Raw genomic sequence first — 19,409 nt, 5'->3', positions numbered from 1 at the left:
TGCTGAGAGTCAGCAGAACTGAATCTGGCACGGGATGTGCTGACTCAGTGTTAAAGCACTAAATCTATTTGAGTGTATTGCATGTATTTTCATATTTTTGCAGATGGTTGAATTAGCTGCACTTCCTCGGCTAGCAGCAAATTTCACGGCCCCCTCAGAACCCCCTTCCCCATCAATTGTGGCTGTCGTACAAACGCTGTCTTTAAATCCTTATTTTTCAAGCTCGATTTCAAACGAAAGAGAAGGTTCCGGAAAACTGCCGGTACACAACACAAGAGCCATTCCCAAACGACCAGGATCTCACAGCCAGTCTGGCCAAGCACTTAAACGCCCGCTCCAACCCCCACCCCCGGAGCGGCGGTGGCCCCAAAGACCGGGCCAGGCCCGGCCGCCTCACGGGAGTGGGCAGAGCTCGCGCCATAACAGCCTCCCCGCCGGCGCGGCGCATGCTGGGACTTGTAGTCCCCCCGCCGGGGCGGGGCCAGTGCGCTGAGCGCGCGCTGCTTGAAAGCCTCGGGCGACTGCCGCGCGCCACGGCCGAGCGGAGCGGAGCGGAGCGGAGCGCAGCGCCGCGCGCGGGTCTCCCCTTCCTCCCCCTAGTCAGGTACTGGCGCGCGCGGCGCCCCGCGGCCCCCTCCGGCCCCCCTGTCACCCCCTCTGTCACCCCCTCACCCCGGGCAGGGGCGGCCCGCCCTGAGGTAAAGGCGCCGGCGGCGCCATGGGGGAGACGGCCCCGAGCCGGGAGAGCTGCCTCAGGCCCTCCCGTCCTCGGCCAGGTGCCGTTCCCGGTGCCGGTACGTGCGTGCCGATCGGGGGGAGGCCGTGAGGGACGGCGCGGGGGGTATCCGCCGGCCCTTGGCCGAAGCGCGAGGAGGAGGCCGTGCCCGGCGCGCCTTGTGCTCCCCCTCGGCCCCGCTGTCCGTGGGGGAGGGTGCGCGGGGCCTGCTGCACCCCGGCTGCCTGCGGGCTTAAAGGTTTTGCATCTCTTCGGACGGCGGGAAGGAGCTCCGGCTGCGCAGGGTGGCAGTCGCAGGGGCTTCTCGTGTCTCTGGTTCGGCCCAGCACCCGGTCTGCAGCCTGACCTGGCTTTCCTCGTGCTCACCCTTTTCATTTTCCCGACTGCAGTTTAAGCAACATCATGGGGATTCAGGGCCTGCTGCAGTTTATTAAGGAGGCTGCTGAACCGACCCACGTGAAGAAATACAAAGGGCAGACGGTAGCTGTGGACACCTACTGTTGGCTGCACAAAGGCGCTTATGCTTGTGCTGAAAAGCTGGCCCGAGGAGAGCCAACAGATCTGTAAGTCTTTGCTCCATTTCGGTCTCAGCCCTTTTACAAATTAAAGTTTTGTTAACTTGGCGTTTCTTGAGCTAAAAAGTAAGTTAAAGCAGTTTCACTTCTTAGCGTTGCTTCTGAATTCTCTGTCCCAGTTGTACTTTTTGGAAATGGAAATGTTGGCTGTAAGTAAATAGCTTTCCAACTGTGCAAAATCAATATGGAATTATATATTGGGGGGAAAAACTCTATGAAATACTTTATAGTAAAATACCAATGACTAAGTGAATTAGTTTTTTCCAGCATGTCTCACTCTCAATTATTATTTAATCTCTCTGATGAGATGCTGTAGATGCAATTCATATGTTTCCAATCTAGTGTTGTTTTTGGGAACCTGATTTGTACGAAGTGATAGTTTGTAGATACTCCTGTGACAAAAGTTGTAATGATACTGAGGAATTCTGATAGATGTATTTTGCCCTGAATAAAGTGTAATTTTTTTTTTATTTAACATACTATATTCTTAGTAAGAGTAGCTTTTCTAATGTAACATGGCTTTTTCACTTAAACAGTGATATTTCTAAGGAAGGAAACACAAATTGTGGTTGTATTTCAAGTTCAGCTTTGGAGCTTAGATGAAACTTGCATAATTTCTTGCCCATCTCTGGAAAACTGGGCTGAACTTTTATTTTAAATTGAATATAGTTTTAAATGAAAAATAATCTTTATATCTTCAGAAATAAAGCTGTACTTATTAGTCTAGATCAAATTTCACTTAAATTTTTTGATTGTTTGATTGGAGGTGAGAAAGAGTTAGTTTGTAAATGGGTTCAAATTTTTAATTCCTGCTTCTGTTTATATGAAGAACTGTAGAGTTTCATCCAACCCTGCTACCTGCCTTTGAAGGCAGTGGAGATCCCTCAGAGTCCTGGGAACAGGATATGCTTCAGCTGAGAAAGAAACTGACTGACAGGAGAAACATTAATAGTCATAATGGTTGAATTTAACTACATGAATATTTTCTTACCAAATCTTGTTTCCATGCACAAATGTTCACTGATCTTAGACTGGCACTTTAACTGTAGTGTAGAGAGTCCTTTCACGCTTTAATAACTCAATTCAAATGAATTTTATATAGCTGCAATCGTATTCGCTTCTGTCTTTCAAAAATCATAGTTATTTTTCAGTTTATGTTTTGTAGCTCTAAATCCAATTTCTTCAGTGCTCACATACTTAGATTCTAAGTGCTCTGATGTCCCAGATGTCTCCCTGCCAGAGAGGTTGTTGTTCTTGCTGTTTTAAACAATGTCTTTAAAAGAAAAAACAAACTTGAATATTCTGTTGTTGTTGAGTGCCATCGTAATGCGCTTAGTGTTTACAGAAGCTATTAGATTTTAATTCTGTGCTGCTGATAAAAAGATCTCATAGGGATCTGCAGAAATAACAGGTAAGGAGATCAGTGGTCTGACGAAATACCTAAATTATGTCTGGAATTCCCTACAAATAAGGGAGAGGAACCAAAAAAAACCAAAATACCCCCAGCATTTAAGTGTTCTTATTTTTGTGATTCTGGGGGAATACATGGCCCGTTCAGATCCTTGAACAATAGTTAGTCCTAAACTTCCAGTTCTCCTTTCCTGCAAACAGAAAATATGCAATAGACTTGTGCTTAACAATAAAGTTTATTGTTCTTTTCCTTTGTTATTGTTGATACAGTTATGTAGCTTTCTGCATGAAACTTGTTGATATGCTCCTCTCATTTGGAATTAAACCAATTTTGGTATTTGATGGATGCACCCTACCTTCTAAGAAGGAAGTGGAAAAGGCCCGACGAGAGTAAGTACTGAACTGTATTGATTTGCAAGCAAAGCAGTATGTTTAACACTACAACTCACTTTCAAAGTTGAAAAACTTCAGACTTCAGCTAGGTAGAAATCTCTGATAAACTTTCCTGCAGTGTAGTGTTATTTCATTTAATTTACATTTAAAAATCATACCAACCTCTTCTTAGAGGTTCTATTCCAAAAATAGAAATGCACTTCATAAATGAAAGCGCTTTTATAGAGGAAGGAAGTAAACCTCTGAACATTAGTTCCCGTAATGCATTAAAGGCTTTTAGTTTACCCGCCCTCTAGACAAAAATACTTCTTCCCAATGTAATTTTATTTAAAAATAACACCACCTTCTTCATTTCTCTGCAAATAATCAGATAAACTTGTTCCAGGTTTGGTCCTTATATAATGGGACTTTTCAGTGAAGTGGTGAGAATTTTTCACTGTTTTTGTTTATAAATTCTCATGGGACGTATGTTTCCTTCAGTGTGCAGTGAACAATTTCCAATATTTGGAATGAAGTAAATGATGCCTTCTGTCCTCTAAAACAATAAGTATCTAATGTCAGATACTCTCAAATTCCATTAAATCTATTTTACTGCAACCTGAGAGTGGGTGGATCTTTTCTTTTACACTGCTGATTTCAGTTGCCGACTTGTCACTGTTTTCTGAGAAAACATTATAAACTTCAACATGCCAATCTAATCATCCTTGTCAATACAATTATTCAGTTATTCCTGTGTTTTAAAAAATTGCACAGTAGAACAGATCTGGGAAGTGTTCATATGCAAAACAGATTATTCCCTCTCCCTCCCTCCCCTTTCTACCTGTCTCTCTCAGTCCTTTCTTTTAAGTGGAAAATAATCTGCAATTGGTGGATATTTTTGTTTATCTTTCAGGAAGCGTCAAGCCAATCTTCTGAAGGGGAAACAATTGTTGCAGGAAGGGAGATTGTCAGAAGCTAGGGAATGTTTTGGGCGCAGTGTAAATGTTACCCATGTCATGGCTCATGACGTTATTAAAGTAAGTTGTCAATGCTGTTGATACTGACAGTTTTTAAAAAAAACCTACGCAGTAGATAGCATGTCATACTCTGCTTTTATATGGCTACATGACTACCTCTTGTAGACAAGAAAAATATTCCCCCCTTCTTAGCTTCTGATTGTCCTGCATACATTAGATTGCTAGGCACAATTAACAAACTTTAACTTCACTTCAAGTTTATTATGCCCAGTTGTATAAATAATGATGATGTCTCAATTGAAATACATCTCTTTTTACTGCTATTAAGTGACTTTGGTAGCACCAACAGTTTTATTTTGCCACACAAAAGCTAAACGCTGTTTTTATTTTTTGTCCTCCCCTCAGCTAGTTTCTGAGAACAGACTACAGAGAAAATTTTGGCTGCTTAAAAACTTTTCTAATAGCTTTATGCTGTCCTTCCACTGCAGTCGTAGGATCTTTATCAAAATAGTATTATGTTTGTTCTAGTGCCGTTTTCCTTTGTCCAGAATGTAACTTGCATGAGTTTGAAGCTGGCACCCGTGGTCAGATGCAGTGAGCATAGTGTTACAGGCCAACGCAGGAAAGGTTTTTTCTTTTGTAAACTAGACTATATAGGTCTAAATTGCTTGAAACTTGAGTTTTGTGTAAGAAATATCAGGCTCTAATGTGGGGTGGGGTATGATTAAAAAGATCACGGTTTCAGTTTATTGAGGTGGAGTTTCTTACACTTTCAGATGTCTTAAGATAATTACTGAAAATTGATGCGAAGTACTTTTATGATTCTTGTTTATGTACAGGCTGCACGAGCTCGGGGAGTTGATTGTATTGTTGCTCCTTATGAAGCTGATGCTCAGTTGGCTTATCTTAATAAGACTGGCATGGTTCAAGCTATAATTACAGAGGACTCTGATCTTTTAGCTTTTGGATGTAAAAAGGTATGGAAGAAAATATTAATAGCCTTTACCTCTTGCTGGTATCTTAAAAGCAGAGTTTTAAGTTGCCAAATGTGTTCGATGTATGGATTTACTCTTCTACAGTAAATGGGGGAAACAGAAGAGATGACAATAGCACTTGGTGTGTTGTTTTTCCCACCAAGTGAAACAAACTACCTTATGGGTGGAAATTATTGTTTTCACTTCCTCTTAATTTCCAGGTGTTTCTGAAAATTGACAAGTTTGGAAATGGACTAGAGATAGATCAAGCTCGACTAGGAAACTGCAAGCAGCTTGGAAATGTATTTACAGAAGAGAAATTCCGCTACATGTGTATTCTTTCTGGTTGTGACTACCTCTCGTCAATTCATGGAATTGGTTTAGCTAAAGCATGCAAGTTACTAAAATTAGCCAACAATCCAGATATTATAAAGGTAAACTTGGTTTCATTTGTTCATGTGTTTTTGTGTGTTTGCTTTTTGGGAGCCTGTATCTGTATATATGAAATTAACACTGAATTGAAAATACATGGGGGGTGTCCTTGACTTTCTCCATTTTGAGGAGAATGCTAAAAGAAGTATATTTTTACCCGTGCTTTAGACAGATGCTGAACTAAACTTACTCAAGTCTTGAAGTTGTTATGTATTTAATGAAATACACCAATGTAAACTTAAACTAAGAATTGTTCTAATCCTTCAAGGGCATATTCTATTTGAGGACAGACTTAATTTTTTTGTAAGACTCCAGATTTTTGTTATTCTTTTTTTCCTCGCATTACCTGCTCTTTCTCCCGTTTTTGCAGATTAGTTATTAGAACTGCTAATTGAACTCTGTTACTTTTGCATAAGTACAATTTTGTCTATGTGGAGGAGGGGCAGGGATTGGGAATCTTATTTGATTCCTGTTTTGCATTTAATTACATACATATGGATACAGACATTTACATATTAAAAACATTGTTATAGAAGAAAAATTTGGTATAGTGCAAAACAAAAAAATTAGGTAGCTTTTTTTTCTTATCCAATGCATGGAATGAAAACAAATCTACTATTAGGAAATGCAGAGGCTAAGAGAGTGGGGATAACTTCTGTGTAGGTAGTAAGGGAGAAGAGAGTTTTTAAGAGCAGAAAAGAAAAATACTTTACATGGCTGTCTTAAAGGCCGGTAAATCTAATCCAGAAAAGCATTTGAATATGCAAACTAATTAACTTGGTGTATTATCTTCTTAAGTTACTTGTACGTTTTAGTGTTTTTTCTCACACAGGCTGTACGCAAAGAACTATGATTTTTAGTTTTAAAATGTTTTATAACGTGGAATCATTTAGGTTGGAAAGGACCTTTAAGATCATTGAGTCCAACCATAAACCTAACACTACCAAGTCCACCACTAAACCATGTCCCTAAACACCACATCTATACGCCTTTTAAATAACTCCAGGGATAGTAACTCGATCACTTCCCTGAGTAGCCTGATCCAATGCTTGACAACCCTTTCAGTGAAGAAACTTTTCCTAATACCCGATCTAAACTTCCCCTGGCGCAACTTGAGGCCGTTTCCTCATGTCCTATCACTCGTTACTTAGGAGAAGAGACTGTCCCTCACCTTGCTACAACCTCCTTTCAGGTCATAGTAGAGAGTGATAAGGTCTCCCCTTATGTAAAGCAGGCATCAAAGCAACTGGTTTTGTTGGCTTTTGTGGAAGTAAAAAGTGAACTTTGAACTTTTCCCATAAGAACCGTGATTTTGTTGAAGTTAATGTATCTATCTTATTTTGAGCGAAGTGTCAGGATTTAATCATGTGAAAAACTGTCACTTAGTAATTTGTCATGTGATTCATCACAGCTGTCTTCCAACAGCGTTGGGAAGTCATGATTGAGTCAAAGATACCAAGTAGTCCAACAGTGCCAGTTCGAACTCATTTTTCTTAGTGAGTTGAGTAAACTTCCCTTTACTTAGGATGCATGGCCAAAATACCCCTGATGTTTTATTTAGGGAGGAGGAGAGATTCTTGCCTCTGGCAGTATGACAAACGATCTTCAAAAGAAGATAATCTGCCTTCTGTGAAACTGAAAAACATAGTGGTCAATGAATTAATAGGAACTTCTTTTAGAGTGGTGTAGTAACAATGTATAGGAGAAGTTACCAGAGCAATCTGTAGCCGTTTTAGGATGAGTAATGGGGGAGGTTGGGGAAGAAATTGGTTAGTTTTGATTTTGTACCCTAAAAACAGCCATATATTGCTTATGTGTTCTGGTAATATGAATAATAAAATTTGATATGCATTAGTTTTAACAAATATACTTTAGGAGGTGCTCTGTATTTATAGTCAGATTTTGTATTTATTTATTGGACAAGAAGTCCTTGTGAAGAGTTAAATTGTGTTATTTATATGATTGTAAACAGCTTGTGAGTAGGAAAACAATGTACTAAACTTCTTTTTTCCTCTCCTCTGTTTAAGTTGAATCTGTTTGTTGTAACACATTCTATGTTTAATGAAAAGCAATGATACTTAATAATTGACATGTATTTAACCTTTTGTGTAACCCATTTAAATGAAGCAGTTAAGCTTTTTTTTTTTTTTTGACAGGTTATTAAGAAAATGGGGCAGTACTTGAAGATGAATATAACAGTACCAGAAGAATACATACAGGGTTTTACACGAGCCAATAATACATTCCTTTATCAGTTAGTTTTTGATCCTGTCAACAGAAAATTAGTTCCTCTGAATGCATATGGTGATGATATTGATCCAGAAACACTCATTTATGCAGGACGGTATCCTTTATGTGTTGAAACAGCAGGGTGGGGAAATCAGGGTGAGCAGTTGTGGTTTCTTATACTATTTTCCATTGTATCTCTGCTATTGACTAAAGCCTGATTCTTCTGCAATCTTAAAAAGCTGTGAGGTTGTTTGGGTTTTTTTCCTTTTCTCTTTTGTTTTGATTCTAATTTATTTAAAAAAAAAAAAAAGTCCAAGGGGTAACTGGGTGACCTAACATTGACATGTCATTTTAGGCAGAAGGTTTTTTTTTTGTTTTTATTTTTTAGAAACCAACTCATTAAATACATGTTATACTTAAATTGAGTTGCTTTACAGCTGTCTGTAACTTCTGTGTGTGTTAAGTGTGTTATAATCTCTGACAGTTTAATTCTTGTAATCAGTGTTCAACTCATTCCCTAATCTAAGCGTTCCCTGTTCTCTCCCTATAGAATAAGTAGCATTTTGCCAGTTTGTGCATCATAAATTTCAGCATGGAAGATTAGGAAAATGAAGAAAGAGAGGGGACTGTTGAAGTAGTTACTAGCTTTGTATGTTCTTCAAGCCAGATAATCTCTGGCACTTCCAGAAATTAAGAAAGAGAAAGATGGTAACTTTCCTGTTGATCATTGAAGGTTTTCCTTTTGACTTTCATGATTTGTCAGGTACTGCAGATCTATTACAATTGCTGTTGCATCAGATTGAGCCATGAGTACTAGTATTAATGCTTTTGGTTAATATTCTAGCAATGCTTTTGGCATAAAAATGGGAAACGGCTATTCTAACTTTCATGCTACAGTTCTTGAAATGTATTATAATATTCAGATATTTTCCCTTAATATGATGGGGACAGACACTTTGGTGATGTTACTGCATTTCAAATTGCCATTGGCAACATTGATATCGATACAATGGAACAAATTGATAACTATAACCCTGACACTGCACAGGTAATATCTTTGTTCTACGGTGTCCTGGTTTGAGGACCAGGACCTTTTGTTACATACAGAGATTTTGACATGGGTCTGAATGTTTATGGAAAAACAGGATTGAATGTTATTCACAACTGACTTGGCAGCGAAAGCTATTCTGCTGTTACAGAAACTGTGGTCCCACAAACACATAGCTCTCATTCTCTGTACGGGTAAAATCTTACTTTTCAAGACATTTGACTTTAATATTTGTTTTCCTGTCAAACTTTTTTGATAAGTCCTTAATACTATTGACAGAAGTAACTGATTTAAAAAGAAATTTCTCAAAGAGTTTTGGAGTATATGATTTCTTCCAAGTATATAAGTCTGAGGAAGATACTTTACCAAATTAGCCTTTTTGAATAGAAATAAAATTTAAACTCTTAATTTTGTCTGAGTAGTTAGTTACTTGGGCCATACTGGAATGAAGTAGTCATGGCAGCATACAAAAAAAAATAATTTGTATTGAAAGCTTGAGAAATGTGGTAACAAAAAGAAAATGTTTGTGTAGAATGTGTCAGCAGGTGGTGTGCAAATGTCAAAATGTCCTTATATACTAAATCAGGAAATCCTATGTGGAAGACAAAAATTATAAACCTGTGTCTTGTTTTTCAATATTTTTTTTAGCCTGTGCAGCAGAGAAGTTGTGGCTGGAATGACAAACATTCTGATCATGTAAATAGCATTTGGAGCAGAGACTACAAGCCTGGCCGTAATGCAGATACTGTTCTTCCTAAAATGCCTTTACCAGAGAAACAAACAACCAGAGGCATGGAGAAGATAATTAGTGTTAAAGGGCTAAAACTTCCAGGAAAAGAGCTCTTGGCAAAAAGGCCAAGGAATGGTATGTTTTTATTAAAATAAGTGTATCAATAACAATAGATGGTTGTGGGGAAAGGAAGGATTTCATCTTTAACTTGATGTCACGAGATTTTTAGAGGCCTAACTCTAGCTTTTATTGCCTGTTTTCAGTTTTTGACAAGCTGCAAGATGAGCCATAATACTTAAGCGTACATAATGATTAAGGATGGCAGCAAACTTTCAGCAGCACTTGATTTTAACTTTTTTAATTTTTTATAAAACTTTGGGTTTTTTCAATTTTAATAACAACTGTTCTATTTTTAGATATTTTTGGTTTTAATTTCTATCTTATAATGGCCTGTGAAGAAATGTTTTTCCTAGACTTGGTATTTGGTGAGACAGAAAACTTAAAGAACGTTTTCCGTACTCTTCTAACACCATGCTGCCTGTATCCCATGTATAGGTATTCTTTACTCCAACTTTCCTTGCTTTCTGTAGTAAATCTGTGCTATCTTGTCTTCTATACCACCGAAGTTATATGTGACGAAATAAACTGTGAGCTTGTAATAGAAGGGACACTCCTTTGTTCCCATTGTGCCTTATCTGATATGTTAAGTATTTTTTGTTTCTTCTGCTCCCTTTGCTTTCTCATTTATGCTGCTAGGGCTCCTTTTTTTGCCTTTGTTATTCCTGGTATCTTCATACTCCCTGGTTTAGAATCATAGAATAGTTAGAATCATTGAATGTTAGAGTTGGAAGGGACCTTAAGGTCATCTTGTTCCAACCCCCCTGCCATGGGAGTTTATCAAGATTTGTAGTTAGTTTAGCAGCCTGCCTTTAAGTCAAGTTCAGTTTTGCTGTCAAAGTGTTTAAAAACAAACAAACAAAAACCCCCAACAACCAAACAACATCATCATATTTCATTTCAGCTGTTCTGCCTTCACTTCATCTACTTTTTTGTAGAAAGTTACTTTTAAGGCTATGTACTAGAAAACAACTTTGTTAAAGTCTTCTGAACTGTAAAGCCAAGAATTTTCCTACCAGACCTTGCTAATACTTTTAAGCCTGGGAGAGTATATATGTAATGCTCAGTTCTCTCATAGTTAGTTACTACAGTGATGTTTAAATTGTTTTTAGATTTAGAAGAAATCTCAGATGGAGATCTGTTGAACCAATACTCATTTTCCAAAGCAAAAAAATTCAAGAAGGAAAGTGATGATGATGGTCAAGCACAAAAGAGTGTCTCAGCAATACAAAGCCTTGATTCTTCAGGGAATTCTGTCACTCAAGAAAACTCTAACTCCTTGCCTAGAGTTAGAAATAAATTTGCTTCCTTTCTACAAAGGAAAAACAAAGAGAAGGATGCTGTAATTGTTCCAGGAACAAGAAGCAGGTACGCTTGCATCATGTGTTTTAATAAGTAGCAAAATGCTATTTGTTGTCCTAGTTGCCAAAATAACCTGAATACTGAAAATAAGAAAAACAGTACCTTGGACTTCTTATGCAATGGTGTTAACGCACCTGTAGTCCTGAATGGAGATGGACAACCCTTTGTGCTAGATGTGCTATCTATGTGTGATATAAATGATGTCAATTTTTTGCTGCCGAGACAAAGACACTGGGACTGTTCAGTACAGTCTAGTCCGTGGGTATCAGAATTAATTAAGATTTGGCTATATTTCTTTTCCAGGTAAAGGTCATATGACATCTCTCTTAAAAGTATCTGCTTTGTGCTAAATATGTAAGCAGTTGCTCATATATTGACTTACGTTGACAGGGTTTTTTGTTTCAGTAAAGCCAAATGTGGTCATGCTGTATGCCAAATACCTATGCTTATCCCATCCCATTCAGTTCACGCTCCCGATCTCTGAACCAACGTTTTGAGAAGAGGGACTTTGCATTTGTTAGGTTTTTTTAACTTGCTGGTTTTTTTTACTTGCGTTTTGCCACACTTGAATTGATTTTACAAAGCATTATCACAACTATGTCTCTTATTGTGTAATTTTTATCTTAAATAATTTGGATTTTTTTGAGCAGTATAATTTTACAGAACAGTCTTAATACTGATGTTATTTAGCTTTAATGCACACCTTCCTGAGCTGAGAGTCTTGTTATGTTGCATTAAAAATTAAGAATTGTCAGTGATGGTAGGTTCTTCTCTAAAGCAATGCTCAGTTTCTTAAAAATTTCTGATTTGTACTTTTAGGAGCTGCTGCTACAGCATGGAAAAGACCTAGATAGGTTCTAGTTTCCTTAATAAAAAGTGCTGAGGTGTTACACTACTGTTCAGCTTTATGATAATTGATTAATATATTCTTAAATCTTATAGAATTCTGAGATGTTTCTCTTTTTCAGATGAAGAATCTTAACCTTATTAGTATTTGTCAATTAGTATATGTCAACGAATGACATGTTTACAGAGGCTTTTTCCCCCCCTTTTTTTACTGTTTTATCTGTTAAATGCCTCCCTGAGGAGCTAAGACTTTGCCCATTGTCAAAATAATTTGTGTCTATAAGTGCACTTCAAAAATAAAATTGGCGGATAGAGGCAACTACTGGATTTTGGAGATGGAGTACTCGTTTGCAGTAACTTCTCCCTTGCCTTCACTTTTTTTTTCTTTAAATTTTTTAGGTTTTTCTGCAATGATGGAATTACGTTTGGTGGTGGAGCAAAGAAGGATGACAGTGATCTAACTGAAGATGCTGAGTGGGATTGCCAGAAACGGGAAATAAAACATGTAGCAGAAGATGTTTCTCAGTTTTCAGAAACTGAAAAATCAACAAGGACTATCTTTACACCTCCTGGAGAAACGCAGAAAAGTTGCTTCCAGTGGTTTAGCAGCCGTGTAAATAATTCGGGAAATCCTGGTCCATCTCATACTGTATTTTCACAGCAGTTTCACCAACAGAGAAACAACTGTATGGTATCCCAGGAAGACTGGGTTAATGGGGTACAAACAGAGAGTGCGGCAGCATCTGACAAATTGGAGGAGGAATCCTCCCCCTTAATGGAACTGGAACAGTCATCATGTTCTCAAAGGTCTTGTGAGCCAGCAGAATGCAGTTTGGAGTCTTCAGAAAAACTGCAGGTGTCTAACAGTGGTTCAGATGCAGAAGTAAGAAAAGTAGGTGTTCCTTCAGCATTTGCTTTCACTTTAAATCATAAAAGAAATTGGGCAGTCTCTTCTTTAAAATGATACCCTGTAGATTATGTAGCTCGTGCTAACAAAACTTGTCAATGCTTAATGCAGTAGTGTAGAATGGATAGACTTAGTTTAAATCAAGTCTGGATTTAGTTTGTTTTCAGTCTTTCCACTGCTTTCACTACCGTGGGTCAAAAAAAAACCTGGTAGGCTAGCTCTTCTTCTCTGCTTTTGTTAGTCCCTGAAGAAGTCCTTTCAGAAAGCATATGTGTGTCACCATAGTGTTGCTTGCTGAAAATAAGCCCAGGTTTTGTATAAATTCTTAAAATTGCTGAAAACATTATACCTTTTAAAGTATATATGTGGTAGATATAAAAATATACATTGTGTGGGGAAAGAAAAAAAAAAAGAAAAAACCCACCCCAACCAAACCGTATTAAAACCAAATTAATTTTATCTTGATGAAGGAATCTGACTCCAATTCAAAACTGGCTGATGATAAATGTACTCGGTCTCCAGTATCTTCTGCTATTCAAACTGACAGAAAAAATAAGAACATGAAGACAAAGGTAAGGATGCTGAAAATCAATTTTTGTTGTCTTCTAGTTCATTATAGAACTTAATGAAAGAATCCTAAGCGATGCACCTGTTGGCAAGAGAAAACTAAATTCTTATGCATCCATATCAGAGCTGAGATGAATTATAACCAGGCCGCCTGTGAATGATATCACAGCTGCAACTTGTTTGGGGATTTTTAAACACTTTAGTATAAAGTAAGAAGCTAAGGCAAAAAACTACTTCATTTTTCTCGGGCATGGTAAATACACAGGTTTTATGGTGCAAATTGCAGTCATGTTCATAATCCAGATACAGTTACAAGGTACAACCTCATTTCACTGCTTGTCGTGACAAATCTGCTAGTTCAGGGTCTCCTTCCTCTTGGACTAGAAAAAGCATGTTTAAATGTCAAAATATGTAAAGGTTTTAGTCAACCTTTCTTGTTTAACGGCTTTATTTAAAAGACTTGTTAGACACTAATGAATCAATATGGAAGGACAGTCAATTTTCCATCAGAGCCCACATTTCAGTTATTTTTCCTATTGGCTGGGCACATGCAATTTGTCTACTATGTGGTTTCTTAGATGTCTAAGTATAAACTTATGTGCCTTGTCTTTGTGAGATTTCTAAGAGCTTTAACTATTTGTCTAGTTTACAAAACTTCTAATACCTTAACAGTTAAAACTGGTCTAACTCCTTAAGGCATTGTCATTAGAATTGGCCGGAAGATTCATAAATCAAAGGAAGATGCTTTCATCCTTTTGCGTACACCCCTACTAACAGATTAAAAATCACAAGTGTCTCTCTGCTGAACGAGAATATTGAGTGTGGCTTGTATAATAGTGACATCTTGTGGTTATTGTTAGTAACTTCTGTGTTAAGCTGGAATTTACTTCTTTTTTCTGGAACACCTAATGACAAAAATTGATTCTTTTTCATTAGATTAAGATTTTGTTCACTTCTCCTCAACAAAACTGAGCAATGAAATGAAATCATCCTGGGACTTGGAATTTTGTTACTTTGTTTTTAAGAATGTATTTAATATGTTTCACTTAATGTTTTGTTCAGCTTAAAGGTACATTGGGAGAATGAATATACTAATTACTGGAGAATACGCAGTATGGAACTACTGTGGTAATGTAGGCATCATAGATTAAAAAAAATTCAGAATGCTTGGAGTTCTTCAGACAATAGGAATCTGCTGAATATCTGTGAGGACAGTAGGGTTACTTTAAAGCAAGTGGCCATCAGGAGGATTTCCCTTGCTTATTTCCTTGGCCATACATTCCCTCTGTGTCCTTGGTGCTGGTAATAGTACTTAAAATGAATGGGACCAGAAAACTGACCTGGCTGAAAACTACTTGACAACAACTAAAAGGTCAATTATATTTGGCCTTGGGCCTACCCAGACTCTCAGGCTTGTGTGAGTCGTAGCACCAGTGAGACCATTGGAACAAGTTACCAGAATTGAAGAGGGGGAGGCAGAGATAAGGAGTGATGCTTTTGGCTCAGTTTTCCCTTAGGGTTGCTTACTGCAGGTGTTTAAACAAGGGAAATCTTTGCTGGTGTTAAGTACAGTAAAAGATACTGAAGGGAATAATAAGTTCCAGATTTAGGGAAGCAGGTGTCTATCGCTTAAAACATAAATTATTCTGATTTGAGTAAGCTGAATAACATAGCTGATCTGTAGAGATTTTTAAAAACTGGGGGAGGCAATTTGGGAAAGTTGTCAACAGTTATCACGGTTCCAATCTAAAATGTGAAGTGCCTAGCTAGTCAATTCTTATATCAAAACTAACAGAAGCTTTTATGTAACAGATGCACACAAGATAGTGAGCTCCCCAGGATCTTGTAGTGTTTTCTGTGATACTATTCTAGCTGTGGTTTTTACTGCTAATTATTTTCTACAATTGCTATGAGCTCAGCAAAGAGGCGAATATTGACAAAAGAAAAGAGTATTCTACTCTGGTTTTAAGTTTCCTAGTGGGTGTTCGACATGCAGTTTTCTCTATTTTTGGCTTAATTAAATTAGGTTACAAGTCTGATGTAATTCGGTACCAAAAAGAAATGTAGGATTATGGGTGGCTTCACACTTTTTGCAAAATAAATGAGGTAATAGATAAGCAGCAAAATACTATAAAGCAGAGAGTTTTAGGATTTTATTTTTATTTTTCCTAGTATTCTCGTTCCAATTTTTAGCCTGCATCTTAAACACTTTATTTTTTCCCTAATTTTTCTTGGGATTCCAAGATCTGCCTAGTCTATTCAGGTAGAAACAGTGTTGCCTCAATAAAAAACTGTATGATGTGTGTGTGGTGCAGGGATGACAAAATGCAATATTGTTTTGGAAAGAACCAGGATATGAGCTCTCTTTGAAGAAGAGGCTGCCAGCATCTTTTATTTTAAGGAAAAAAAAAAAAAACAACAAAAGGGTTAGGTGATCAATAACAAGTACTTACATGAGGAAGAGCTGTTTGCATTAGTTAAGTGAAACACCTGAAGTAGGCAGAGCTGTGCCATCTTCTAAAGATAATCCAGCAAAACAGAGAAGAGGATTCGTTAAAGCAAAATGCTTTATTCTTTATAGTAAATAAAGCTTATATCTCTCATTTGGATACAATGTGGGTGTCCTAAACTAATCTTATGTAGTCAACTGTAAAATAAGAACTTCTTACAACAGTAAACAGTCACCATATCTTCTGTAGGTATTGTATTTTGATAATTGTTTTGGTCCTCATAGTGACAGACAAAAGCTAAAATAGCAGGCTGGAAGTGATTGATCACTTAGCTGGTAATTGTAAGTAGTTCATATTCTACAACGAAGTGGCAGAATGGCTCAAACAGTAAAATGTTCTAGTGCTTCCAAATGGCTAATTTCAAAAAAATTGGGGAAAACAATAAATGTATGTAAGACAGAAGGAAATGATGGAAAAATATGAATAAGCCACTTAAAACTTAAAACTTTCTTTGCCAAATAAGTTCATAACTTTGTCTAAAAGCACTTTATATGTATTTAACTATTGAGACATGATTATGCACATATAGTACAAATAGGGAGAGAGAGATTAAATAGATAGCAATCGGTATTACTTTTAATTTATGAAGTTTGGTAAGCTACTCACAGGAAAAAAAAAATCCTGCAGATCAGACTTTAGCATGTTTCTTCTATTTAACAATAGAACTCATTACTTTTTGTGCATGAAGTTCAAAAAGGCAAAAAGGATCAACAATATTGTATCTGTATTAGAAAAGCATGATAACAGCAGTCTGAGTAGCTATCAGCTGGTTAGCCTGGTATTGACCCCAGGAAAAATTACAGGAATATAAGAGATTGTGGTTAGAGATGAAAATGGGAAATGTAAAATTCACACTGACTGACGTAATTATAGGAATTAGGCCATGTCAAAATGAGTTTCATGTACTTGTAAACAGGTAAAAACAGAGTCAGTGCTTGGAAACTGATAAGGGAATTGAAAATGAGGCACGCTTTTTTTTTTAATAACAGGGGTGATGAATAGCTAGAATAAATGATATCATGAACCCATGTATTTTTCTCTTAATTGATGTGTTCAAATTTGACTGGTTGCATTTGAGAGAGAGATTCTGACAAAGCACGGCTCTCTTGAGTTCCAGGTACAGAAACCTCGTAAGAAGGTCCAGCTAGAGGTCTAGTGATCCTTGGGATATAATCATACTGATATCTGTGCTCTGCTTAGATTTTGTGAAAAACAGTCATATGTGACACAGCGATGCCAGAGAGTAGCTTCTCTTAAAATTCTGAAAGCTGACATTGGAGAATCTTTGTTATGCTCTCATGTGAATGTATGAGAAATGTGTATTTGCAACTTTTTAGAATACAAAGACCTATAGAAACTGATTTGCCAATTCTTAGAGCTGCATTATGTCTAATGTGTTGGAGATGCCTTTTTTAGATTATAGAAGCTACCTAAGTATACCTTGTTGTGGCAATTCAGATTGCATTATCTCAACAGAATGTAAAGCACTTTATTTTTTTATTATAAGCTTTGCAGCATAATATCTGTTGCTTATAGGTTGTCATTTAACCATTTGTGCTATAATACTAAAATCTCACAGGTTCCTGGTTTACAAAAATCCAGTTGTATAGGATCACGTATTGTAACAAAGCTCAAGCCATTGATACCAGCTAAAGCAAGCGGATTAAGCAGGAAACTGTCACCTGTGCAGAAGAGAAATCACTGTGATGCTGAAAATAAGCTGGGACTTCAAACCACCATTAGTGAACTCCGGAAAAACTTCCAATTTAAAAGGTGAGTTGCTTTAACCCTCTACTTAGTGCCCTGTATACTTCCCCACCCCTAAAGAAACAGTTTTCAAAGCAGACTACACATCTCTTCCACACAATTTAATAAAGGTAGTAACTTGATAGATATTTTCTACATACAATTTTTAATTTCCTAAGCTTGATATAACCGTGAAGTATGATTTGTGGTAAATATGCTCTTCTAATAACTTCCTCCTTTCTAACAAGGAAAAAACTCAGATAAAATTCATTTATTGAAGTACTGCATTTTGTTTAACATAATTTATACAAAAATTATTACTGTTGTTTGACATCAAATACCAAAAGGTGTAAGTCAGATGAAAGTATTTTTTTTAAGTTTGGGCCTTACGGTAGGCTATTATAAACATACAACTGATTTCTGTTTAAAAATATTACTTACAGTATTAACAGTTTTAGAAATCTCACTTTTTATTGTCCTCTTGGTGCGGGTTAAGAATGATGGTATCAAAGAGGAAGCAAAAGTGTTTGTGTATGTATTGCTCAATCTCTAATCGGGAATATCTGAGCGGGGTTGTTCACAGGGAGAAAATTCATATATTTTGATTTATCAGAATACAGGCAGATAGAACAGAGTGAGCCTAGATGGCACTCTTCCTTTTCTCTGCTGATGGTTTCAAGACTTAGCTCCCAACATCCACATTTTATCCATCCAGTTGTGGTAGGTCTGTGACTTCTGCGTATATACTGGAGATATATTTTTGTATATATTACTGACTTCTATGTAAATAAATTACTTGTTTATTAGCTTTCAGGGCATTCTTTTCTTAATTTATTTCACAAAACGTTTTTTATCACTGCCAGGACTTAGCTCTGAGTTTTCTGTTTATTGTTTTTGTCAGATTTTAAAATATTTCTAAATTAGCCTTATGTCTTAAGAATTATATCGCCTGATGGCAAATAAATCATGTGGGACGCTAATCTGTTCTGTCCTAATGTCAAGACTCGCAGGATATATATGAAACTACAGTTATTTAGAAGACTTAACAACCCAGAGTAGTATGGGGTACATACAGTCTTTCAGATATAAAGCTAATAGCTATCATTCTGTCACAGGATAACTGGAACGGTTGAAATCCCTTTCAGTTAAGTTGTTCAGTTGTAGTGAAATTGAAATTAAAACTTTCCATCGCAAATGTTTGTTTATTTGGGCTTATTCATAGATGAGTGGGTAGTTAGTGTGGGGTCTTGCTTTACTTTAACCAATATGTTCTTACAAGCCTGTGGTTAGAAACATATAATATCATTAACGTTCTTGGGCTTTGTTTTGTCTTTGTTTTTTTGTGCAGAGAGTATGAAAAACTTCCTTCTTGTAAAAAGTCAGATCCGTTATCTCCAATCAAAGATAATATACAGCTCACTCCAGAAACAGAAGAAGAAATCTTTAATCATCTGGAACGTAGTCATGTTCAGAGAGCTATATTCCAATGAACTGTATGCTGTGCGCAACACATTTTTAATCATTGTCAAAAATTACTTTCTAGAAACTTGATCAATATAGAGAAGATGCTTTGAAAACCAACTATTTATTTTAGTCTGTTTATTATATATTTATTAGTCTGTTATATATTTAGTCTGTTATTGTGTTGTGTACACAATCCAAGTTTCTACAATAGCTATGGCTTTGCCTTTGCACAACAGCAGCAGAACAAGTTTGTGTCTTAATTTTTAATAGCTGATCACTTCTTTGCCTCTTCCTTCTTTCCTCTTGAGCCTAATCTGGCCCCAAGGCAGGAGTAAAACTGCTGTTTGGTGTTCATAACAGCCTTCACTATACTTCCAACACTGCGGTAATTATTTGTTTCCCCTATA

General features: G+C 37.1%; 1 protein-coding gene across 1 annotated transcript; it reads left to right on the top strand.

The window, feature by feature from the left end:
* Positions 1-552: 552 nt before the first annotated feature.
* On the top strand, positions 553-19,028 carry EXO1 (exonuclease 1). Its single transcript, XM_063331013.1, has 14 exons — positions 553-604; positions 1,126-1,299; positions 2,992-3,111; positions 4,007-4,130; positions 4,910-5,047; positions 5,266-5,478; positions 7,633-7,820; positions 8,657-8,753; positions 9,402-9,618; positions 10,713-10,968; positions 12,208-12,664; positions 13,186-13,287; positions 17,372-17,565; positions 18,887-19,028. The coding sequence occupies exons 2-14, from the start codon at positions 1,139-1,141 to the stop codon at positions 19,026-19,028; spliced, it is 2,409 nt and encodes an 802-aa protein (XP_063187083.1). The 5' UTR covers positions 553-604; positions 1,126-1,138.
* Positions 19,029-19,409: the final 381 nt, after the last annotated feature.

This window comes from Chroicocephalus ridibundus, chromosome 3 (genome assembly GCF_963924245.1).
Source record: "Chroicocephalus ridibundus chromosome 3, bChrRid1.1, whole genome shotgun sequence".
In the NCBI taxonomy this organism is placed as follows: domain Eukaryota; kingdom Metazoa; phylum Chordata; class Aves; order Charadriiformes; family Laridae; genus Chroicocephalus; species Chroicocephalus ridibundus.
This window is presented reverse-complemented; position numbering and strand designations above follow the sequence as displayed.